This window comes from Ciconia boyciana, chromosome 5 (genome assembly GCF_034638445.1).
Source record: "Ciconia boyciana chromosome 5, ASM3463844v1, whole genome shotgun sequence".
Taxonomy (NCBI): Eukaryota; Metazoa; Chordata; class Aves; order Ciconiiformes; family Ciconiidae; genus Ciconia; species Ciconia boyciana.
This window is the reverse complement of record NC_132938.1, coordinates 10,266,304-10,291,654: the sequence shown is the minus strand read 5'-3', so window position 1 is coordinate 10,291,654 and position 25,351 is coordinate 10,266,304. Positions and strand designations below refer to the sequence as shown.

At 38.6% G+C, this 25,351-nt stretch overlaps 1 protein-coding gene across 6 annotated transcripts in view; it reads left to right on the top strand.

The window, feature by feature from the left end:
• ZFYVE28 (zinc finger FYVE-type containing 28) overlaps nt 1-25,351 on the top strand; it is a 162,710-nt gene that overhangs the window by 59,857 nt on the left and 77,502 nt on the right. For all 6 annotated transcript variants that reach the window (XR_012042691.1, XM_072862669.1, XM_072862668.1 and 3 more), the window contains exon 2: nt 20,842-20,982. Coding sequence is in view for 5 of the 6 variants with exons in the window: in XM_072862669.1 (XP_072718770.1) it covers nt 20,842-20,982 (141 nt within the window). In the remaining variant the exon portion in view is untranslated. The remainder of the gene's footprint in view (nt 1-20,841; nt 20,983-25,351) is intronic.

The window sequence follows — 25,351 nt, the reverse complement described above, 5'->3', positions numbered from 1 at the left end:
TGATTTCAAGGCATTAGGAAAAATAAATCCATCAGTGTATACACTCAAATAAATACATTCTGCAGTATGTTACCACTAAAACTACTTACACATAGTACAAGCAATTAAAGTCCACTGACTACATTATTTTTCTGTCCTGAATGGAGTGTCCTTTTTCAGTTTTCTTTTCTGACTTTCTGATAATGAAAGCAACATATGTTGTAGTTGCTGGTTTCTTCATGAATCCATAGTAATAATGATGACCTGTTGGGGTTTTTTGGCTTGATGCAAGAACATTGGTATTGTCTTGAATGAGGTGTTGCCAGCATACAAGTAAGGATTGGGTTTTTTGGAACGTGTTTAGTATATTCAATGGAGCTGTATTACAGGCAGAAAGGAGTTTTAATCCAAGGTTTTCCCATCAGTCAAAGGGGAAAAAAATTGAAAGATAATTCTTACCTTACCCCAGTAGTAGATGCAGTTTCAGGAGATCCTTCTCTCTCTTGTTCTGCCAGTTTCTTTCTGCATCACAGTCCTGCCAGTGTTTTAATCTTGATTGGTTTGATCTGTCATGGTGGTACACTAAAACTAACTGAAACGAGGGACAAGCTCAAACAACTTTATTTCACAAAACAGCCAAAACCACATGACAGAACCCAATGAGAAACAGGGGTAAACCAAAACCAATCAACACTCCAATAACATTTAACACTTAACAGGTTTGAGGTGTCAGTCATGGTATTGTTACTACATGGCAAGAATTCCACACAAGAATGATGATCCAAAGTGCGCACATACACACTCACAAAGGGGGAAACTCTCTCCCTCGTGGGTACCCAGAAGATATAACCGCTCACCCCGGGGGGGAGAGGGCTCACTCAAGGATATATCCAGAAGGAATCACTCGCCACAGGAGGTGAGGGCCCTCAATCCCGGGAAGTTTCCTCAGGCGGTGTCCCAACCCGAGGGGAGAGGTCCCGAACACAGGCCCGCTGCTCTAAGAAGACCACTCCAAGGGGGTCTCCAGCGGTGCCCCATTGGTTGGATCTGAGGCCCCTGGATCTGAGGCCCCTGGGTTGGATTTGAGCTGTGGTCATAATTGGTCATGATCTAGAAGCTTCTCTGAGCCAAGGCACCTCACTGGCTGTGGACCCTGCCTGGTGACCAAGGGGTCCCGCTTCTCCTGCTCCCCTGCCGAGGTGTGTACGTGCCAGGGGGCAAGGCAGAGCACAAAAGGCTCAAAGCTGGTGATCGCCATGCCAAAAGCCCCAATCTTTATCAGGGGGTGTGTGTGTGTGTGTGTATGTGAAGCGTACCTCTCACAAATCTCAATTCATAGGCATCTTATTTATATTTGGTGCAAAGCTATCAGGGCAAATTTATGGCATTGGCCAACAAAAGCAGCACATCTATCTCCCTAGGAAGTGACTACGAATTTTTTTTTTAAATTAACCTTGGTTCTTTACATCTTACCTGTTTTCCTGTGTAAGCTTTTTTGGGGATAAGCCAAGGCTGCTAATCTATATGTAGTTTGGAGCCATCAGGTGTGATGTCAGCTTTTCCACTTCAGTCTGATAACTTTTTTTTCTGAGGAGAAATGACATGTTGGCAGAGGGCTGCTTCAGCAGCCTGGACCTAGAGGACAAATGGGGGAATCAAGTAGCGAGAGCTTCAGTGAATGAACACATCTTGTACTTCAGAAGTATTTTGGCATAGCTAAGCCATCCACTGCACAGAACTGAAAAGTTTTGAAGGGAATGTTTGCATGTTGGTTCCTGGCTATACTTTGCCCTTGCAGAGCTGGTCTTTTTACTCTGCATTCATGGTCTTGCATGGTGCTGGGCAGCCTCAGCAGAGGTATAGTGTCTTTGGATATGACCCTTTAAAACTAGACTGGATCCTTAATGCTTAGTTCTCAGGGGAATGTGGCATGATTTGACTGTACCAAACTTTGTTTTTCCTTTGGAGTGCTTGGCGTTATGCTTTTTCCTCTCTCTTCCTGGGGCGCTGTGGCTGTTTATGCCTAAGTGAGATTTTTCTTGGCACAAGCTGACAGACAAACCTAAGAAATAGTCTGAAAAAACTGCTACTTTTGACTCTCTTCCCAGCTAGGAACTGTGCTGATTTTATGAATGGGGAGAAAATCCTCAGAGCGTGTTATCGCAGTCTAGGTGGTGTTTCTGGCTAGGCTGGATAAGGGTCTAGAAACTTCTGCATGGACTCAGTAAGTCAGGTGGGAATATGAAGCAATAAATGACCAGCTTAGTCAGGAGACCCAGACAGATTTAATTCTCACTACCAAGCATATATATTCATATATCTTCAAAGTATATAAAAGAATATTAGTGACTGGGATAAATTTGTGATAATCTGTGATTGAGAATGAAAAGCTTTGTAGAGCACTGAATACAGACTTGCTTTTGGCTTAAGGGAAAGGAGCACCCCATGTGCTTTAAACAACCAAAGTACAGTTACTAAAATTTTAACAGTACACTGCCCACTAATCTCTGTATGTCAGTGATGCTCTGACACTTAGGATGTGTCTCTCCCAACGAACATCTTATTTATCAGTTTCTGTACAAGACACATGTTTAGTGGAAGGCCACTTTTTTGAGTGTGTAACTTTCTGGTTATATTTTATGGGATTGTGCAAGCTGCTGCCTCTGGTTAGGGTTGTGTCTCCCTCAAGAGTCAATTCACATCTCGTTTGCTTGCTTGTTTGTTTTGAGCCTTTCTAGTAATTTTGAGATAACTGGAGAGAAGAATACAAAGCTTGATAAAACCATATGTAGTGACGTGTGATGGAAAATGAAGAGAACTATACTGTTTTTTGTTTTGTTTGGGGGTTTTTAAATTGCAAATTACTGTTTCATCCAACCAAAATACTGCCAAGGCCTTAGACAACCTCTTGTAGCTGAGGTCTTACCATGATACCAGACTCATGTCTTAACTGAAGAGGATCCTGTTATGATAAGAGATTTGAACTTTGTGTATGTATTTGCTGTAGGATTTCCAATTCCCAGCTGTGGGCTGGCAAGGAGAGGGTTATACCTAATATGTAAATATCTTATACACAAAAACATTTCTCATAATCAGATACAGTGAATAGATACAGTTTTTTAATTACAGTTTTATTCCTTAACTTTTCCTTCAGATCAGTATAACTTATTTCTCTCTAAGCTAGACATGCTAGCAACAAAACAGCCTTGGGGATAATAGCAGCTTTTGGGGTGAATATTCTAAACATGGCTAGATTAATTCTGGGTTTTGGCCTGATTTTAAAAAATGACACACAGAAAATACATGTTTGAAATTAATTCTGGTGTAAAGTGCTATAAGTGTCTGGTTTGTCTTGTTCTCTCTGAAAGAAACCTAACATTCTGGGTCCCATCCTCAGTTTGCATGTTGCTTTTCATGAAGTGTTGCTCTCAACATAACTACTGTTTTTCAGGAAGTAACTTAACCTCTAGCTAAAAATACTCGCTGGAATGTCCTTCCGTATTTTACTTTGTCCAGTTCTTCATGGCACAAATGCCTTGTTTCTTTGGTGAGGAGCAATGTGCTTTGTATTGGCAGGGTGAAGAAGGTTGGAAAATGAAGAGTGCCATAGAAGGACTTGGAGGTACAGTGCAGACAGATGTGCTTCACACATGCGGAGAGAGATGGTTCACAAAATCGTATAGGTTGGAAAAGACCTTAAGATCTTAAGATGATCTTAAGACCTTGATGATCTTAAAATCATCAAGAAAAACCATTAACCTAATGCTACCAAGTCCACCACTGCACCATGTCCCTAAGCACCTCATTCAAACGTCTTTTAAATACCTCCAGGGATGGTGACTCGACCACTTCCCTGGGCAGCCTGTTCCAATGCTTGATAACCCTTTCAGTGAAGTAAAATTTCCTCATATCCAATCTAAACCTCCCCTGGCGCAACTTGAGGCCACTTCCTCTTGTCCTATTACTAGTTACTTGGGAGAAGAGACCGACCCCCACCTCTCTACACCCTCCTTTCAGGTAGCCGTAGAGAGCAACCTCAGCCTCCTTTTTTCCAGGCTAAACAATCCCGGTTCCCTCAGCCGCTCTTCATCAGGCTTGTGCTCTAGACCCTTCACCAGCTTCGTTGCCCTTCTCTGGACACGCTCCAGCACCTCAGTGTCTTTCTTGTAGTGAGGGGCCCAAAACTGAACACAGCATTCGAGGTGCAGCCTCACCAGTGCTGAGTGCAGGGGGACGATCACTTCCCTAGTCCTGCTGGCCACACTATTGCTGATACAAGCCAGGATGCCATTGGCCTTCTTGGCCACCTGGGCACACTGCTGGCTCATTCAGCCACCTGTTGACCAACACCCCCAGGTCCTTTTCCACCAGGCAGCTTTCCAGCCACTCTTCCCCAAGCCTGTAGCGTTGCATGGGGTGGTTGTGACCCAAGTGCAGGACCTTGCACTTGGCCTTGTTGAACCTCGTAACAATTGGTCTCAGCCCATGGATCCAGCCTGTCCAGATCCCTCTGCAGAGCCTTCCTACCCTCAAGCAGATCAACACTCCCGCCCAACTTGGTGTCATCTGCAAACTTACTGAGGGTGCACTCGATCCCTTCATCCAGATCATTGATAAAGATATTAAACAGAACTGGCCCCAACACAGAGCCCTGGGGGTCACCGCTTGTGACTGGCCACCAACTGGATTTAACTCCATTCACCACAACTCTTTGGGCCCGGCCATCCAGCCAGTGTTTTACCCAGCGAAGAGTGCACCTATCCAAGCCGTGAGCAGCCAGTTTCTCCAGGAGAATGCTGTGGGAAACAGTGCCAAAGGCTTTACTGAAGTCTAGATAGACAACATCCACAGCCTTTCCCTCATCCACTAGGCGGGTCACTTTGTCATAGAAGGAGATCAGGTTGGTCAAGCAGGACCTGCCTTTCCTGAACCCATGCTGACTGGGTTTGATCCCTTAGTCCCTTTACATGCAGTGTGATAGCACTCAAGATCATCTGCCTCCATCAGCTTCCCCGGCATCGAGGTCAGGCTGACAGGCCTGTAGTTCCCCGGATCCTTCTTCCAGCCCTTCTTGTTAGATGGGTGTCACATTTGCTAATGTCCAGTCAACTGGGACCTCCCCAGTTAGCCAGGACTGCTGGTAAATGATGGAAAGGGGCTTGGTGAGCACATCTGCCAGTTCCTTCAGTACTTTCGGGTGGATCTCATCAGGCCCCATGGACTTGTGAATGTCTAAGTGGTGCGGCAGGTCACTAACCATTTCCCCCTGGATTATGGGGGCTCCATTCTGGTCCCCATCCCTATCTTCCAACTGGGGGGGGCAGGGTTCCCAGAGAATAGTTGGTCTTACTATTAAATACTAAGGCAAAGAAGGCATTAAGTACCTCAGCCAAGGTACCTTCAGCGAGCGAGGAAGACCAGTCTGCCAAAACAAATTCATATGTGCTGTGGCTGCATGTAGTCTAGTTGCATCTGGCTTCTAGCAGCCTGAGAGAGGCTTTAGTGTGTTCCAGAGAATGAGTGAAAAGCTTGCTTTGTATAGTTTCAACTGTTTTGCTGTAGTGTTACTGTTAAGCAGTGAGTTTTTACGATAACTGTATTCTGGCTTCAGTGGGTTTTTTTTGGAAGCTGACATGATTGAGCTGGTTTGGTAAGGGCAATGTTTTTTTCCAAATTGCAGTCTCCTGTATTGAGTGATGCTTGTGGTGAGGTACACTAAGGCAAGGCTTTATTGTAGCATCATTCATTGCAAGTCAGAATAAATTCCTCAGCATGTGAAATGAAATGTATACTAGCCATGTTGTCTTCTGCTACAATTCATTGCTGAAGTGTGTAACAGTGTTCTGCGGGAGAGTTTTCCCATCTGTTGCAGAGGATGATACATGGGTAGGAATGTTGAATCAGTGTTGGCCTGGGCAGAATGAAGAAAAAATGAACTTTTTCTGTTTAAATTCTGACTTTCTTTTTCAAATACCTTCATGCAGTGTATTTTGCTCTAAGCGCTATACAACAAGTTTTTATGTAACAATACGTCCAGAGAGAAATTAAGTGTGTAAGAAAGTTCTCCCCTTTGTTCTCTGTTGGGAGTAACAAGGCTTTCTTGGGCCACCTGGAATACTGGGCTGAGTGCAGGTCCAGCTGGGGCAGTAACACGGAGCCACATGTGTACCGCATGAGAGGAGAGAATGGCACCCTGGTAATGGTGGGGTGGCAGACCACAGCCTCATTTAAGCTCCTTTGTAGAAAACTGGGGTATGTAAGACAGGCTCTTTATGTATGTACACTGCTCTTCACAGGTGCTAACAGCTTTGTGGTAAGAAACATATATAATCATTAGGAACTCTAGCAGTCTCCTGGTTTTTCATGTGTTATCTAATGAAATTATTTCCTGGGAAGTTAAGATGTTTGTAATGGCTCTTCTGGTAATTTGGCAAGTCTCACTTCACAGGTAATGTAGTTTTTCCTTTATAGAATAAAATAACTTGTATAGCTTTCTTGAAATTGTCTGTTACAAAGACAATTATATATCTACAAGTGCTGTTAATATAACTTTCATAATTCAAGTTGTCTCATTTACTCTAGGATTTATCTTGTTAGGAGGCCTGCATTCGTCATAGCTTTAGAAGTTAGCTTTGGGATTTGATGCTCAGAAGTTACCAGTGAGAAGGGCTGGGTTTACTATGGAACTTGAAGATGCTTTTCAAAGAGGTGAGGTTTGTGTTGGCCTTAAATCCATCTTTTCAATTATATCTTTCTTTCCTATATTTGTCCTGTTCTCAACGTTAGTACTGGGTTTAGCTTCTGTCTTAGCCTGGGTGCTTTTGTTTGTGCTTTTTTGTATCCTGTACTTCAGATTTTTATTGCCTGCCTTGTCGCAGTACTTAAGCATTCAGTGACATGGTAAACAATGACTACCACGTTTCACACGTGTGTTTTGTGTAATTTAAATGCAGAAACTGCCTGTCTCAAACTGGTCTTTCTGAAACAATCTGCATTCATATATCTCCTGGAAATTAATTTTTGCCGTAATTTTTTTGACAGATTATTTTGCTATATATGGAATAAATATATAAATGCATATCTCTGAAATAAGTCATCATGTTGTAATCAGTTGGTACTTTTACCATCTTACTGCAGTTACACACACACACACACACCACCTGTAATTCATGTCCTTTCCTTTGTCTTAGGTTGTATTGGGATCTGACTAGTCCTTACACTGTTGTAGGTAGTAACATGAACAATCGAGCAGTAGCTGCTTGGAGAGTAGAAGTATAATGCCAGCTTGATTTACACTGCTATGTTTTCAGTCCATTTCAAAAATGTAATTGTGTTTTGCTGAATATAAATAATCTTTGATACCCCTCCAAAATATATGCATATCCCCAAACTTAATCCATTCCAGGCTAGACTCTTCTGCCTGTCATCTCCAGTTGATAAATTCTGGACTTCCTTTTTCTCTCAAATAAATAAAAAAAAGTAAATGAATAAAAATTGTTTCTCAACACATACTATAATTATGGATGTTAGTCATGATTTTGAATGGTGTTTGTGTTCACAGTGCAATTTTGGGATGCGATAACATCATCCTCTGAAGTTAATGTGTCTTCTGAACAGAGCCTTTAATTTGATCTATTCTATTTTAACCTAACTTGTAGTGATTTTCTATGTATATCATTGATAATTACAAATAATACAAAAATTATATCAAGGAAAACAAATAGCAGGTACAAAAAAATCTGAGTAACTTTGTATTGACATGTATATTTGTAGTTTAAAAAAATTCCTGTCAGTCTCCACAACACTTTCTTTCAAAGGGGATGCTGTATTTCACTTATATTTTGGTAATGAAAATCAATGTAGCTTTAGAAGTTTTAAAATGGTCAGTACATGAGGAAACTGTTGCCTGACTATATAAGCCAACTGCTTGGAGGAATAACCTAAGGCATTTTACTTTAAGACTTTTCAATTAATTGCATTGAGTGTGTTTGCAAATCACCACAAAAGTGCAAAATATGTGTCTCCTTTAAGTATTTCTCTGGAGTTGTTTGGGTCCTATATATTAAAAGCGGGTTTTTTATATTGAATAATGCCTTGAGATTTTTTCGATCATCATTGGTTATCCCTGAAGTTCTGCAGGCATTCGCAGTCTGCAGGCTTGCCCATTTCATACATGCTGGGTGTTGAAAATTAAAGCAGAGCTGTGGCTCAGATCTGATGCAACAGTAACCGCTGCTGGAGGGAGCAAAACTGAAAAGGCTACAGGTACTGGAGCTAAATTTGGATGCAAGGAAGCTTGTCTCTGAGGTAGCAAGTAAGGGCAAAAGAGAGATTTTTAGTTCAGTAGATTTGAACAGATGTCTCACCTTCGGAAGGAAATTGTACCGCCGTGCTCGTGGCAAATCTAGAGGAGTCTTTCTGCAGTTCTCATCTTTGAACCTTTGAATGGAACAACAAAGTATTCATTGGGCTGGAGGGAAACTTCCCTGGTTCAAGCAAAGAGCATGGTGGGGAAAGTACTTCCAAGTTCCAATTGCCATTTTGCATTTGTTACACAAACCAGAAAGGCTTGAGCAGGAAAAACTGAGGGGTGGGAGATAACAACTGTTATTTTTGCCTGTTTTGGAGCAAATTCCCATGTTTTAAGTGACGTTATCATGTGACCATAGGCAGGACAGCTGTGTAAGTCAGGCTGGGTGCAGCTATTGCCATCTATTTTCAGAGTAGTCTTGAAATTACTGGGAATTAAGAACTTAGATCTCAGAAATGTCAGAAAACTTCTTTGACACTTTGATTTTATGTTGACTATTTTCTTCAGAGAAAAATATTCACTGTTTTTTCAATTGAAAAGCAATTAATAGCTTTGATCCAAGATTGCACATAAGCTGAACCTTCTGTCAAATGCAGTATTCATAGTAAAACCCATTGACCTTTTTAACCTGTTATGCCCTTGAAATGTAGGCTATAGATACTCCAGTAGGTGTTCTTCCCTAAGGCTTTGGAAACACTGGAATTCTTTGCCCCATTACATGCAAAAAAATGAGTCTGCCTCTGGTTTTGGTATGGTCCCTACTTAGCGTTCATTTCTGGAGTCTGACTGGGGTGTAGAGCCTGTGCAGAGCAGTGGTGGTTAGAGAAGGAAGTTCAGCTGTGGTGGAAGATGAAGGTTACTATTGTCTCCTGATAAAGACCTGCAGTAGGTGTCTACATTGAAATAGAAATGAATTGTACATGTATGAGTTAATATTTTCGCATTATTTAAGCATGCTTCATTTTTCAAAGATCAGATTTATCTTTCTTTTTTTGGTGGCTCCAATGCACTGTTGTTTTTTGATGCTATTATCAAATATAACAAAGGAAAACTAGTTTGAATCATACTCGTGGCAAAGCATTGTAAATATTACAATAAGTATTACTGGTAATGCATTTTCTTGCTTTTAACAGCAGTTCTGCAGTTAATGCCTTTGACTCTTTTGTCACTTAGCAGACTACAGAAAATACTTGGCAACCAGAAGTTTGCAGAATGCATGTGGGGAGAACCTGAACATGTTCAGTTATGTGAAAGTGATATTGCTGTTCAATAAAGAGTAGTAGGCAATAGGCTGCACATATTCTAGCTTTTCTGAAAGCTGTTTTTGGGAATGTGGAAAAAGAAGCATCTCTTCATTAAATACATAGTACCATTGTTGTGTTGGTTTTTTATATTTACCTAAACAGGCAGCAAACAGGCTGAGAAACTTGATCTTGCTAGAAGAGACAACATTATTTTTAAATCCTTGTATGAATCGCTAATATGTAGTGACTAGAGGGCTTTGGGTTTTTTTTTCTTTTTAAGTTTTCCTCTCAATAAATGAATATAGAACTGTCCATCTTAGGAAAATATATACCAGAAAAGCATTCATGTTTGTACTTAACTTCTGCTTAGTTTTTGTGCCTTCTGTGTCTTCATGTAAAAGGAACCAGTCTGGAGGGGGGGACAGAGTAGCTGAAGACTGATACAGTTTACCCAACATGCATGCTGATGAGGAGAAATGGTCAAACTAAAACTGTATGCTGAGCTAGCGCAGAAAACAGGAATAGCTGTACAAACCCATTTGTTTCCCAGGAGACATTTTCTGCGTGACCAGGAGACCAAGGACAGACCTTGGGGATATTATCTGAAAAGACCCAGGAATGCCTAATTGAGCAAAAAGATTCAATTCAGCAGGGGGTGGGAGCAGGGACATAGGTGAGCCTTCTCCCATATACTGTCATCCAGTTAGTTTACTGTCTTCTAGCAAATAGATGCTTTCTGTGTACTTGAACATTTTGTTGTTGTTGTTGACAGACTGTTTCAGAATTTTTCAGTGTGGTTTAAAGTCCTATGCAGTCCTGCTGTTGTCCTCCTGGTGGTCTGGTGCCTTTCTCCTCTCTTCTTGGCCATCTTCTGGTAACTTTCAAAGCCACTATTCATGTTCAAGCACACTTGGAAAAAGGATACTAATCTCAGTATCAAGTCCTTAAAAGCAATGAAGTTCCTAAAAGTTCCCTAAAATTTTAGGTAGGTCCCTATGTAAAAGGAGATGGGGACTTTCTGCAGGGAGAGATGATGTTAAATGCTCCGACTGAAGGACTGTGTCCTGAGTGCGTTCTCTGTTAGACGTGGATGAATCTCCACAGATAGGTGCTGTGGTGAGCACAGGACAAAAATCAAATGAAGCTTGCTATTATCTGCAAAACAGAATAGGAAACCCAGTTTGATGATGGCACTGGGAAAGCTACTTGGTTATATGATTTAGCTGAAATAGTGGAAAAAGATGAAAAGATTTACTAACGCAGACATTCATTTGAAGTTATTGTCAGAAGGCAGAAGCTGGGAAAAGTTTCTGTGCTGAGGGCCCTAAGAGCGGTTTCTTTCATCGCTGGGCTTGAGCAGATGCGTTTCGGAACAAAGTTCTGATGAAATCTTTTTGTTGCAATGATTGATTGTGCTAGTGATATGGTGCCAAGGTAGTTAAATCCTGAACATCTGGCAAGGTGTTCAACCTGAGCTTATTGAAAGCCTCCTACAAGGCAACTGAGGTCATGTATGAGCAACTTTACACAGATGATTGTGCTTTTATTAAAATATGATACAGAACACCTCAGACTCATCATAAGTAAGTTTGCTGAGGCAAAGAAAAATAAAGATGCACTTTCAATATGAAGAAACCTAAGGAATGTGCTATGCCTGTTACCACCTGAGAGAGACTATGGAGTAACTCTTTTATCATCAGCAGGCTTGAACTTGTTGCTGAGTCAGGTTTCCCTCTTGTTAGAGGTTTGTCTACGCCCTGATTAACTAAGACATTTATTTCATGATCCAGAAGTAAAATGCTGTATATGGCAGATTGTTCAAAACAGGTCAGTACTGAACAGCAAGGCAAAATTGGCATTCTACCAGGTCTGCTAAGCATGAGCAAAATAATGGAACTACAGACTTGAGAGGAAAAGAAAATCCTATTAGGATACGTGCATGCTAAAACAAGATGGAGCTGAAAAGATGCTGCAAAGCAATCCTTGAGCTGCACAGAGTGGGTTTTTTGAGGTTTTTATTTGGTTGGGTTTTGTTGGTTTGTTCATTTTTAGAACAGAAGTCTGATTCTGAAAGGAAGAAAGGGTATAGCAAACTAATAATTAGAAAGACGTTAACATTGAGGACATGTCCAAGAAGAGGTCATGGTTTGCCTCAATGTTTAGGAATTGTTATAAGTATTTAGAAACATCCATAAAATGTGTTATAACATAACTATAGTGGGTTAAAAAGTACTCTAATGCAGAAAGTTGTGAAGACACGCAGTGTAGCAAGATGGAGCATTTGCATTATTGGAGGAAAAATAGTTGGGTGCCGCTACCAAATGCCATGCCATTCCTCTGTGTTAGGGGGGGCTGTAGACCTGGAATTGAACATAATCAATCAACAAGCCCAGGGAACTAAATTGGCTATTTTCCTCTTGATAGGTAACAAATCACTAAAAACATTGCAGAACTATTTTGTTTGAAAAGATGCTTAGTGTAATGTTTGATTTTAAATACAAGAATCTAGACAAATCTGAAGCAAACTTCATAAAAGCATTTAAAGAGTGATTTGTCCATTTCCCAACAAGCTGAATTTACTGTTTCTAAGTAAATATTTGTCCTTTAAACTTGATGTTCTTGCAGGGGCCAAGAATGAAATGTGATTATCTTAAGGCCAAACTGTGGGAGATTAGCTGTAGGAGGTGGCTTTTGGTAAGTGTTTTACAAGTTCAGTGGGGTGGGTTGACCTTGGCTGGCTGCTGGGTGCCCACCCGGCTGTGCTCTTACTCCACTTCTTAAGAGGCCAGGGGGAGAAAATAGGATGAAAAAGCTTGTGGGTCAAGATGAAGACAGGGAGATCACTCACCAGTTACTGTCACAGGCAAAACAGACTCAATTTGGGGAAGATTAATTTCTTGCTAATTAAAAATAGCCTGCCATAGACTGGGGGAGGAGGTAGCATTGCAGGTTACCCACTCTTCACATGGACAAAGTGGTTGCTCCATCACTTCTCACACCTGCTTAGTGTGTTGGCTTCCCCATGGCAAAGCCTCTTTTTTTTTCCTGAAGTCTGTCATCTTTCCTAGAAATCGAAGTTGCAGTTCAGCTGCAGGCTGCTCCTGTTCAGCAAAGTACATGTCCGAAAGCTTAAGTAATATGTGTTCAGCATATGCTTATGTACTTCCCCCAGAAAATATGGATTTGAGCACATGCTTTTCTAGATTAGTATTATGAACACTCGAAAATAGAAACTCTGTACGGTGACTTAATCCATCATGAGTGAAAACTGACTGTGTGGCAGTCTCAAGTATTTGCTACTTTAGTTCAGTGTAATCACTATCAGATTTTCCTTTTTGAGGCGTTGCTATTATACCATTCTGTAGGGGAAACAAAGCACTTAAATGTTTGGGGAGAGTGTGCTAATATTGCAAAAACTCATCCACCTGATTTTTGTTGTCCAATAAATCATTATCTCACTGATTTTTTTTTTTGCATAAGGTGCTGCTAGCATTTTATTGTGTTGACAACCTGTTCACCTGTCTTTCTTGCTTGTGTAATGATATTCTGTAGATAAACACAGAGCAGCTGGCAAAGGTTTAACCAGGCTGTAGTTTTTCTTACATTGCTTGTTTTTTATGAATCCTCATGACCAATTACCCATCATTGTATTCATCTTGGAGTCCTTTTTCTTTTTATGTATGTGCAACACCAGTTTAAGACTTCATTACATTCTACAAAATATGAACATTGAGGGAATTTTTCCTTTTTTTTTTCCTTAATGGATAGCGCTTCGGATAGTCTGTAGATTAAAGAAAAAAAAACTAAACAAAAATCCAAAACCAAACAAAAAAGCCCCCAAAACAGCCATGTACTTGGAGTAGCAGAGTTTGTCTTCCACTTAATGTGAAGAGATTTTTGCTACTAAAAATTATAACATTGGAATTTAATTATCAGAAATTTTGGCTCACCTGCCTGTTAGAGGATGATTGTTTCTTATTGTTATTTATTAGCATTTGGAATTCAATGAAAAATTCAAAGGACCTGTCCAGAGGAAAGATGTGAGTACACTTGCTTACATGGGAGGTGAAAAATGAACTGATATAACAATGTGCTAGTATCCTTTTCTGAAGAAATACCTTTGGAACTAGTCATCTGCCAGTTAAGCTTACTAGTGCAAACGTGTAGTCAGTTTTCAATTTGATAAGTTTCTGTCATTGTAAGTCTGTTATTTTTCACACTGGCAATGGATAAACTTGGGACTTTGCGCCTAAATCCTATTACTTTTGAACAAAACACTTTTTCCTTCTGATAATGTTATGTAAGTCTTAGTTAAGTTTAGTTAGCTTAAAACTAGTTACATGCAACATCAGTTGTAAGCTTTAAAAATACTACGTTGCCTCATGATTGGCTATGTTTAAAGTGCTTAAGACCTAATTCTGCTTTGTGGTGCACAAAACGTTGTCATTTCATACATGAGTTTTTTTCCAAAATGTTCGGTGGTGTTTCTGTACACTGCAGAGTAGGAGCGAGTGCTTAACCTCTAGCTTTTCCAGATTCCCACTTCAAAGGGAATGTGCTTTAACTTGCGAAGTCCCTTTTCTGATTTCTGTGCTATGCAGTAATTGTTTGTATTTGGCACTGTCTGATAATGGCAGCATTTATTTTGGGGAATGGAAAGTTTGAGGTTGATCCTCTTTGGGTGTGTGACAATGTGCTTCTTTCCTTTCCCCGAAAATATAGTAGACAACAGATTTAGACTGAGAACAACTGGTCCCTCAGTAATAGACACATTTATACCACCCTTTCCCTTACCAAAGGGAGAGTCAAGGAAGCTACATAGATGAAAGACAGTTATGCTGATGTGAATGCCATGGCCTTTCTCTAAAACTTTTCACTTTGGCTATTAGAGTTGTAGCATCAGTTGTAGCAGAATAGAAATTCTTGAGCAGGCAGTTGATGTTAGTTACCCTTCCTGGCTAAGGAAGGGTAGTGTCGTGTGGCACCTGCAGCAGTTAAAAGTATCGCACATGGACTGTCACCCAATGTTGTCCTGTGACTGTGAATGCAGTTGCTGCAATGTGTAATAAAATACGTGTACTTGTGTAAAATGCAGCTTTTACCATTATCAAGTACTACTTGAAAAGTTACCCTGATGGATGTAGGTTTACTTTGTTCCTTTGTCAAAAAGCAATCTGGATTTACCATCAGCAAAATGCATATAATTAATGCTTTCCCATATAGTTTTTTTCCATAGGGATCAAGTCAGGGTTTCTGAGCGTGTGGGAGAGACATAAATGCTTAGTGCTGGAAAAGTGCCAGTGAACAAGGGAGATCTGGAGCCTTTTATCTTGGGTCCATGGATTTTATTTTAAGCAGGGTTGGGGTTTAGCTGTTGTTCTGAAGCCTTTAGATCAGCAATTCAAAAATGATGAATATTATTTTCCAGAGGATAACTGACAGGCATCAGAAGATAATTATATCACTAGCTGGGATCTTGCTCATCTGCACGGTTCCCTTGTTTCAGTCTGTTCTTTGGCTCATTTGGGATGATGATGTCTTCTGTCTCTCTTTGTGGTGGTGGTGAGGCTCTGTTCCTGTTGCGATGTCAGTAGAAGAAAAAGCCTGAACAATATCTTTACTTCCTTACAAAGGATCATGGAAACCTAGAGGAAACATTCCCTTTAGTGTTCAAATTATGGGCTGCTGTCAGTTATGTTCGTAAGATGATGTGTATTTTATGTGTTACTTGAAAAAGAAGCAGTATTGATACTTGAAAGCTGTTGTTAAAAATCATGCAAAAGATGCTTGCAGTTTTGTTTCAAAAGGAGGAAATCCTCCCCAGGAAGAACCCTTATTTCTAGAACTGTGATTTTCAAGGCAATTCTTAAATTCCAGAATTACTGTATGGTTTGAGATTGATCTCTCAGCACCCTGGCTTCTCGTTGTAGTATTAATTTTTGGCCTAGCTGTTTGCTTCTGTCTTTGTGTTGAGAAGTCTGTGCTAGAATTTCTTCCTTTCCCAGTAAGTTGACAGTTTTTTTTTTTAGTGACAGCTTCTGGTTTTGATAGACCAGCTTGTTTACAAGATGTGAGAATAGCATCTTTTCATATGGTAACATTGTGGTTTAGCCCCAGTTGGCAACCAAGCACCACACAGCTGCTTGCTCACCCTCTCCCCCAGTGGGATGGGGGAGAGAATCTGCAGAGCAAAAGTAAGAGAACTCGTGGGTTGAGATAAGAACAGTTTAATAATTGTGAAAAAGAAAAAAATATATATATTATAATAATAAATTGTAATGAAAAGGAAAACAACGAGAGAGAGAGAGAGAGAGGGGAACAAGACCCAGGAGGAAAAAAAAACAAAAAACCAAGTGTTGCAACTGCTCACCATCCACCAACTGATTCCCAGCTGGTCCCCGAGCAGCAATCGCTGCCCTCCTGGCCAACTCCTATATACTGAGCATGATGTCATATTGTATGGAATAGCCCTTTGGCCAGTTTGTCTCTGTGCTCCCTCTCGGCTTCTCATGCACCTGGCAGAGCATGGGAAGCTGAAAAGTCCTTGACTAGCATAAGCACTACTTAGCAACAACTAAAATGTTAGTGTGTTATCAACATTATTCTCATACTAAATCCAAAACACAGCACCATATTAGCTACTAGAAAGAAAATTAACTCTATCCCAGCCAAAACCAGGACAAACATGCAGTAAGTAATCTTATAGACCTGTAATTATCTAATAACCTGTAGTTAACAGGTCTCTTAAGATGATTTCCTTTTAACGTTCTCTTGTAGTCCATATAAATCCTGACTGAAAAATCAAATCAGAATTCATTATGCAACAAACTGAACTAACCTAATCTTAGTCACTATTCATTGGTAGGACTTCATGGGCAAAACCAGAGTGTAACTAGTTCAACAGTTAATACAACTTTTTCATGTGGACTGTTTTATACTGATGTTGTGGACGTTGATCTCTGGCCTAATGAGTGGTACCTAATAAAAAGTAAAAATCATTAAAATAAATATTCAGTGAGTGATCTTTCATAAAAAAGATGAATGATGTGGTATTACATGATATGGCTAAATGTTTAAAAAAATAAGTAACTGATGGTGTGCTGATTCCTGTCTTTGTACTGACTGGAGTGATAGTCAGTGTATATCATACAAATCAGGATAAGAAGTTATGACCCACGTATGAAGTGATGATTTCAAATCTGTGGAGAATATGGTCCAGTGGTATGATAAATTATGTGCTGGCAATATAGCTACACAGAAAAACCTGGACCATTTGGTGGGCTGAATCCTTTTGAATGTTAGATGTGGAATATAAAGAAATACTAGACAGAAGGAATGTAGAGTGTACTTATAGAATCAGACTCCCACCTGGATAGCTCAAACTCAGGAGGGTGTTGGGATGATAACAGATTTAAAACAAGAACAATACCACCACACACACACACACACACACACACACACCCCCAAAGAAAACAACCAAGGCAAAGTCCCCCCCAGAATCCCAAAACCATATGTGCAGCCTACAGCGGTGGTATGGTTGAAGGGGCTACTGCAGTCTGTGGATACAGAAATAGGCAAATAGAAGTAACATAAATGCTTTAATGGAATACATTGTGCTTTAGTGGAAAAAGACAAAATGAGCAGTATGTAGAAGGTGAAGTCCAGCAAATCAAAACAAGAGATTAGATGCATTAATTTCATGGTAAATATGATTAATTCCTGAAACAAACTGCCAGGATAGGTGGTAGGTTCTCTGTTAGGTGCTTTCAAATGAAGTCTTTCTATTAATTTGAGCAGCGGAGGATGGGGATTACTAATTTTTATTCTGCCAAAGAATAGTAAGTAATTTGGATGGAATTATTTGAACCATATTTTGCATGAACTTAAAGTAAAAATTGGCATTGAGCATGGCACTATCTCTTATTTTCTGCTACCAATTGGAACAAATTGAATTTAGAAAGTTGTGGTTATTTGCTTTAAATGGCCCCCTGCTAAGAGATTTAGAGTTTCATGCAGCTTCGGCTTGCCAGGGACCATGTATGATTGACACAATTAATCAAAGATCACACTACTAATCCACACCAAACATAACACAGTAGAGAGGACTCAATTAAAACTTTTGTTCCTCCAATTTAAAAGATCAGTCACGTGGGAGCTAAGTATCCCAGCCTTACTTGTTTTGCTTGAGACCAGTCTTAATAAATTGCCTTGTTTTGCTTCTGCAGTGCAATTTAGACTGCTTATAAATTAGCAGTCATGCTTTGCCACAATTCTACATGTGAACTCCTGCATCTTTGGTTAACAAATTTGTCTAGAAAGTCTTAATGGATGTAGATAAATGCTGAAGGCAAATGTAAAAATTAGAAATAATTTTAAAAATTTGGTAGAGAAAATGCTGAACAAAATGCTTTACTAAGCCTTATTTTATAAATATAGAAATTTAAACAAACTTAAATTTAGTAGTTCAATTATAGGCTCTTCCTCTTACTATCATTCATTTTGAATTTTGTTTGTTTCCCTTACCATATATCACAAGCTTTATCCTTCTCCCTGGGTACCTTTATATCAAGGCTACAGTGAAGACATTATTCAAGACTGTAAATTTTTGACAGCTTACACTTAGGGTACTGAAACTGCTTAATAAAAGCCAACATTGGAAGGATTAAGAGGAAGAAGCTTATGACTGGAAAGGTGCTCTATCTTGTAGAAAGTGACTGTTTAAAGAAGAAGAAAAAAAAAAAAACAAACAACCTCTACACTTTCATTACTACATTTCAACTGCCTGAAAGGATGTTTCATTTCTGACATGCCTCAGAATTTGGGTGGTGAAGTAGTGATGTAGGAAGCTGCTGGGCAGTGTGACGGCTCACAGCAGTGTTAAAGGTAGCCTTAAATTCATTATATTCATGCACAAATAAGGTGTGTAAGAACAGGAGTTGGTGCCTTTGTTTTCAGGGAGGACTTATTGTCTCTAACTTGCTGACTGAGAACCACTCCAGCAGGTAACACTGAGGCAGTATTGAGCATCACTTATAAGACTAAATCTTTTTCCTTAGCTCTTAGGGCAATAAAATACTTGCAGTAGTTAACTCCTTGATCCTGTCAAGTGTGGAGGATGTATACTGTTCTGTTCAAAAGGTGTTAATACTCTGTTGTTCCTTTTCAGGGACTAAACAGCTGTGCAGGTTTTAATGCTTTTGTACTATGAAGGCCTGCAAGGATTTTTCTGCAGGATATGTCTCTTGTGGAGACTAAAATAGGGAGTTTAACAGTATGTTGTGGTACCTTCTGTTGAATTTTTTTTTTGAAGTGTGAAGCAAAAATGACTGCTTTTTTTCAAGTATTCCTGACAGCATTTATTGTGCTCTCACCACTTCTGAACCTGTGTTGCTGTTGGCAGAGGTCTGCTACTAATCTTTTTGTGTGATTGCAAACAACTCGTGTCTTCTGGACTGGTGCTGCGGGACTGGGTGTATGTGAAGCACAAGATTCAGTTCTCTAGTATACCTTTATAATCTCTATTAGTGCTTTAAACCTCTGGTTTGCTAATGGCAGTATTTCCGATCCTGCTGCATCCATATGCCCATCCCTTAAGAACTTTGGTATTTTATCCTTTTACACTAGTGGAAATGTTTTGTTTTGTGTTTCAGATAGAAAATGTTATGGTTCACAACATATGCTTCGTCATTATACCCTCAGTGTTTTTGTCCTTTACCATTTGTTGTATTTGGTGGTGTTGTCTTTTAAAGTGATGTTATCTTCTGTTTTGCTGTTGACTAATTTCTTCACCGTATTACACTTGTTTCTGTTGGTACGTGTTTTGCTCTGATGTACTTCTCGTACATCTTCATTAGCTGCAATTAAAATGTGTTGCTTCTTGGTAATTTCTATGCTTTTGCTATTTTTTTAAGTTTATAAAAGCAATGTTTTCTTTTTACCCAATGGTTTTCTTTACCTGGAAGTTCTTCCCTCTGTCAATGTATTTTTTTCAATGTTTGAGTCTGTGTGAATTGCTTCCATGCAACTTTGTATTTATTTTTACTGGTTCTATACATAACCTGATCCTTCTAAAAGTATTTTGGTGTTGTGTTATTCCTCAGTGTATTGATCAATTTCAGATACTTTGTAGCTATTTTTTTTCTGTAGTATCAGGTATTTTTTCTTTCATCTAGTGACAACTAACTCTAATTCCCAGTCTACAGTTAGTATAGTCTTAATGTTTCTTACACTGTGATTAAAAACAACTATTTTCATTTTATACATATCTCCTGCAAATCTTGTGTATGCTTTACTGACTACTTCTTTAGAATAATATGAGGTTGTGCTTATCTGAGCCCATGAATCTTTCACCAAGTTGCTAGCACCTACAAAAAGCTACTCCCTCCCTCCTCCCATTTGTTCTCTCCACTCTCTTTTAACAGTCAAAATTCTTATCTCCCCCCCACACACACACTGATCTCTGTTATTTTTCCAATATTTTGATGAAAGCTTTCATAGGGGTCAGAATTTCCAGTTGTTAATATTTAAAAAAAAAATCCCTTTTATGGGGTGAACTTGTATTATTAATGTTTCTTAATATTTTTGATGATGCATTCCTTTATTCTTCTGCTCTTTCTATCATAATTGCTGGTTTGTTTTAATGTGGCCAAAAATCCATTGTGATAATTCTGTTCTTTACCACTTGGAAGACTTCTGGTATAGTTTTCTCTCTGTAATGCCCCCTTTAGTCATACTTTTTGATTTGTGAAGTCTTTACATCTGTTTGGCCCTCCTAATGTATCTAGTAGACTCAGTACCTTTCCCTTCTGTGACTTGATTCTTGTGTTCCTCAAAGTGACCAGATAACACTGTGCATCATGTTGCAGGGGTTACCGCACTGCTTGGCAGATTATCACATTGCTTGATAGATTTTGGGGCTTTGGTTGGTTTGTTTTAACTTGGAAAGCAACTTTGTCTTGTTTTGCCTAGAACTGAAGTGTACTTTTGTTTAATAAACAAAACTTGTGATTCAGTTGTTTGCTCCACCAGGTAATTATGTCACAAGTAGTGACAATGCTGGGGTGGTTTTGGAGATAATGGTAGCTGAGTAATGCCCCAAGATTGTTATGCGAGAGAGGTTTTTTTTTCTTCAAGGTACAGGAAATTTTTAAGTCTGTGTAAATGTCTCAAGATCATTCTCTTCCGTGCTGTTACACTACTTATCTGGCTTAAATGTAAAAAGAATTGCAATAAATACAATTATCTGAAGTGGGTTTTTTAATTTGGAAAAATAATGTAATATTGTATATGTCTCTGTCTTCAATGCAGAGAACAGACCCGCAGCTCCTTGCTCAGTTCTACTATGCTGATGAGGAACTAAATCAAGTAGCAGCTGAACTGGACAGTTTGGATGGAAGAAAAGACCCACAGAGATGTACGCTGCTAGTCAACCAGTTTCGCTCTTGTCAGGTAATCAAAATGGCACCTTCCTGATTTCACTGACATTTTTGTGTACATTAAATGTATTACATTATTATTTATTATATTAATTAGTTTTTATTGTCAAATCCCTTTAAAATGAACCTTTGGTAGATATATGCCTTTCCTTAGTTTAAAAGTTATATTTTTGAAAACACTATTCATAAATTAAATCAACTACATCTCATTTAAGAGTGTGTTGATGCTTTCCCTTAAATAAGAACATGCATTAAAGACTTTGTTTTCTTTATATAAAATAAGCATACAGAGCTTACTAGAACATGAGAAATATTTCAAAACTGCAGGCAGTATAAAGTATCCATGTCTTTTGCAGATGCTCAGCTTTCATACCTCATGAATCTGATAGCTTTTCATTAGTAAATGAACTACGTGAAGACAGCTTGTAGCTCTGCCGATTTTTGGATGAATATTATCTGCTTCATGTAAAAAGTCTTGAGGATAAGAGGAACTACTGAGGAACCAAGCAGAAGAGGGGTTTTATCTGTAAATTATTTCAAAAGTATTAATTGGTCTCGAAGTTCCTGTTGTATTATATAGTTCACCTAAAAAGAGATTCCTGGTAGTATTTGCTGAAAGTATAGCTATGCTTTGAGCAGGACTTGAAGGGAGAAGAACCAGGGACTGCAAAGACCAATTCATTTAAGTCTAGCTCTCTAACTTGGATGGTTTTGTGATATGACTTATTAAGAAAAGCAATTCAGAAACTGGAAAACAATTGAGAAAATATAACTTTCCCTGTCACCCTGTATGCTATTCTATACCAAATTTTTCAATAATTTTTAGAGGTAGAAACTACTTTTGTGGTATACTTCGTACTTGCACAAATGCTTTGATACTACTTCTCCCAGTCACATCCAAGAAAAACACTTTAAACCAAAGTAGGCTCAAGTCCAGAATACACCATGCTCAGGTGGTAGGAAGATTTCTGTATGAGAAATAAACACTTGCTGTCAGCTCAGGAGAATTGTAAGTGGAAAGACCATAGTAATAAAGATTCATTTATGTCTCCACCAAGTAAAAAATGGCAGTTAAGTGTAAAGGATGTATTTTGATTCTCCCCTTGCTAGAATTTCTTACTGTTACTAGTAGTAAAATGTACCAAACTTCATTATGTGGAAAATTTTCATCAGTAATTGAGTTAAGATGAGTCTGTTGAAAAGAGATGTCAGGTGTTATGTGCTTGCTTGCAAGAAAACTAAATTTTAAAAATGCAGTTTTTTGAAGAGCGCTTACAGAGAAAGAGTTGACAGTCAATGTATTGTTATGTCAGAAACAATTTTAATACTTCTGTCTACTTTGAATATCTTCACGGTTTCCTACTGTACTGTCACTAGAGAAAAATGTGGAGTTTAAGGATTTACCAAACTGGAAACTGTGAGTTTAGTAACAAAATTCAGTGACTTGGAGGGGAAAAAAATAGGTGTGAGAGTTATCTTGAAAGGTCATTGACTTCAGTCTTCCCTGTGATGGATCAGCTATACATCCCTTTTCACAAATATTTGTCTGACTCGTTCTTACACACCTCCAGTAATGGACACAAACTTTCTAGGCAAATTCCCACAAACTTTCTCCACAAACTTTCTAGGCAAATTCTTTCCAGACTGTTTTATTAGGAAAAGTTTTCTGGTAATAAGGCTGGATGAACAATATCATGGTGCAAGATAATCTCCTTGTTTGTTGTTTTATCCCTGGAGATGACAATTTAGTCCCTGTTTCTCTGCAGGTGCATGGGCTTTCCAATTTGTTTCTTGTAGTATAGGCAGACCTGAGGAGCTGTTCTGTTCAAAAGGTAGCTTCTCTGAATGCTTCACCTGTAGGAATGCAAGAAATGCAGACTCTGATAGCTCCTTGGTCAGTTTTCTTGGCTTGTTATACAGTGACTCACCACCTTGTGACTCTTAATACCTTCTGATGCCTGGTAAATTCTTCTTTTTCATTTGTCAAACAGATTGCTGTTACTAAAACAATCTGTTGCTAGAGCTGAAAGAAAAGATGGAGATGGTCTTATTTTTTCATGTAGCTATTTTTGTAATTTCTAATTTTCAAAGTTCTGCAGAATAGGTCAGATCATCATCAAATGTCATGTCAAAAATGGCTTTGTTAATGAGGATTTACATTATTTTCTAGTACTTTGTGTAAAAGCAATGTTTTTTGGTTTTTCCTTTTAAGAATTTGTCAGGTAAATGCTAAACAAGAGAAGGAGCAGTATTTTAGTAAGGGTTCGGAATGTACTTCATCAAATTTGTTCGGAATTTGCTCATCAAATATGGTATGGTAAGAGGAAAAATTGGTTTTAGCCTAAGGTATGGAGGAGTTTGAGGAAGATGGAGAACCAATGGCAAGCTCTGGGGTCAAAATGGTTGTAATGGAAGGTTGTGCATGTGAAAGTAGGCTAGCAGCTACATTGTGCAATACCTCTGTGATATGTGCAACAACAATCAGTCAATTCTGAGACTTTTTTTTAGAAATGTGCTCTTTCTGACTCTTCAAGCAACGCAAGAACGTGTGACCACAGAACACAGTTAACCAGACTCCCAGTCTTTGCATGATTTCTTTTTTTCCTATTGTCCTTGACTTTCCTTGTATTATTAAGGTTTCCAGATAATCCCAAATTTTTATCTCCATAAAGTTTACAGAGGCATAGTCTTTCTATCAGATTTTAGTATTTCTTAGGGACAAAGATTTCTAAAATCCCTTGACCTTCTGCCTTTTCATCTGGTTTCAAAATTAATTCATTGTTCCTGGGTTGCTTATTTTCAGATTATTTACTGATAGTGTCTGCTTGATTAACAGGTCATGTTTTGAAATTTTATTTTGTTTTATTAACTAGAGGAGAGAAATGTCTTTAAATTAGTGTGATTTTTCTGAAAGACCAACAAGTCTTACAAACTGTGGTTCTTTTTAGAGGTTATATTCTGTTGGATCTTAACTACATCTGAAGAGCCAAGTTTTATATCTTTGTATTTTCAACTTTTGGTACTGTTGTTAAAGAGCTCGAAGTTTACTATAGTATGTGAACACATTCAGACAAAACAAATGGACTCTGCCTAAAGGATGTAATGCTTTATAGTGGACACAGTTAATGTTTTCTATCTTAACAAAACCAGCAGTATTAGTCAAGGCAAGTTGAAGGTCTGGTGCATTGTGGTGTTCCCATGGATATGTAGAGAACTTCAGTCTTCAGGACTGTTGATGCTTCCTTAGTAAAGAACTGCAACTCTAAATGTTGTCCTACACTGTTTGCCTTAGTACTGTTTGAGGATAAAAATCAGTTTCCATAGTAAATTAACTTTTCAAAACTTCTGAAGATCTTGCAACTTGCATTTCAAATGCTGTGAGTTGACTGTATAACATGATGCTGAGTAGCGTGTATCTATGAGTAAGAATCAAGGTAATGGTTTTCAAAGCTTCACTTTTCATTTTCATTAATGTGATATAACACTTTTTTCCAGTTATGGTAGCCTATTATAAAAATGGCATCCCTTGTTTTTCTTTGGTGTTCACATGTCAGTGGTAGAATATTTTAAGAACACATCTATTAATACAGTATCTTGCATTTATTGTGCGGTTAATACCTGTCCAACAGAATAAACCACTTCTTCCTCTCATGGTTTCTGTTAAAATTTACAGTAACTTAAGTGTGCAGGGATGCATGATGAAAAGCTAGAAGTTTTTTGTAAATGAAAAAAAAGGGTAGGTAGGAAGTCATACTTTGGTTTGCTGAACTTGATTGATGGTAATAGAGGGGAAGTAATTTTTTTTTTCTTAAGAAAAACATGTTTGCATCTGTGAATCTTGAGTAGTATGCAGTGCTGGTTCATCTGATGTTTTTTCCCTGCAACACAAATAATTAATTGAAATATTTTTATATTAGGGTTATAAAAAGTGTCCTTTTCTATGCTGCTCCCAACATTACACGGTATTGAATTTCATAAGAAGTAATGGTATTTTGTGTACATTTTTTAATTAATCATGCATTTGCGATCATTCTCTAAATTAATTTGCCTTGATCATTGCTATTTTCACATTGATTAATATCTTGTTACTTGAGTTGATAAACTGGTTTAAAACAATTTCTCAGCTATTTAAATGGAATTAAGTTTAAAAATAATTTAGGTTTAATAAACATATTACAGAACTTCATTGGTTTTGTTTAAGAGTAAAGAGTAAAAAAACTCCTTTGTTTCTAACCCAGAGATTTTGTTAGGACTTGATAGGTAAACACTGAACCTGTGTTTAAGTACTTTATATTATGAAGGTATTTTCCGGATCATAGTACTTGCTTGCTGTTTCAGTACACTGAGAATTATTTCTCTGTGTACAGTAGCAAGGTCTCAGA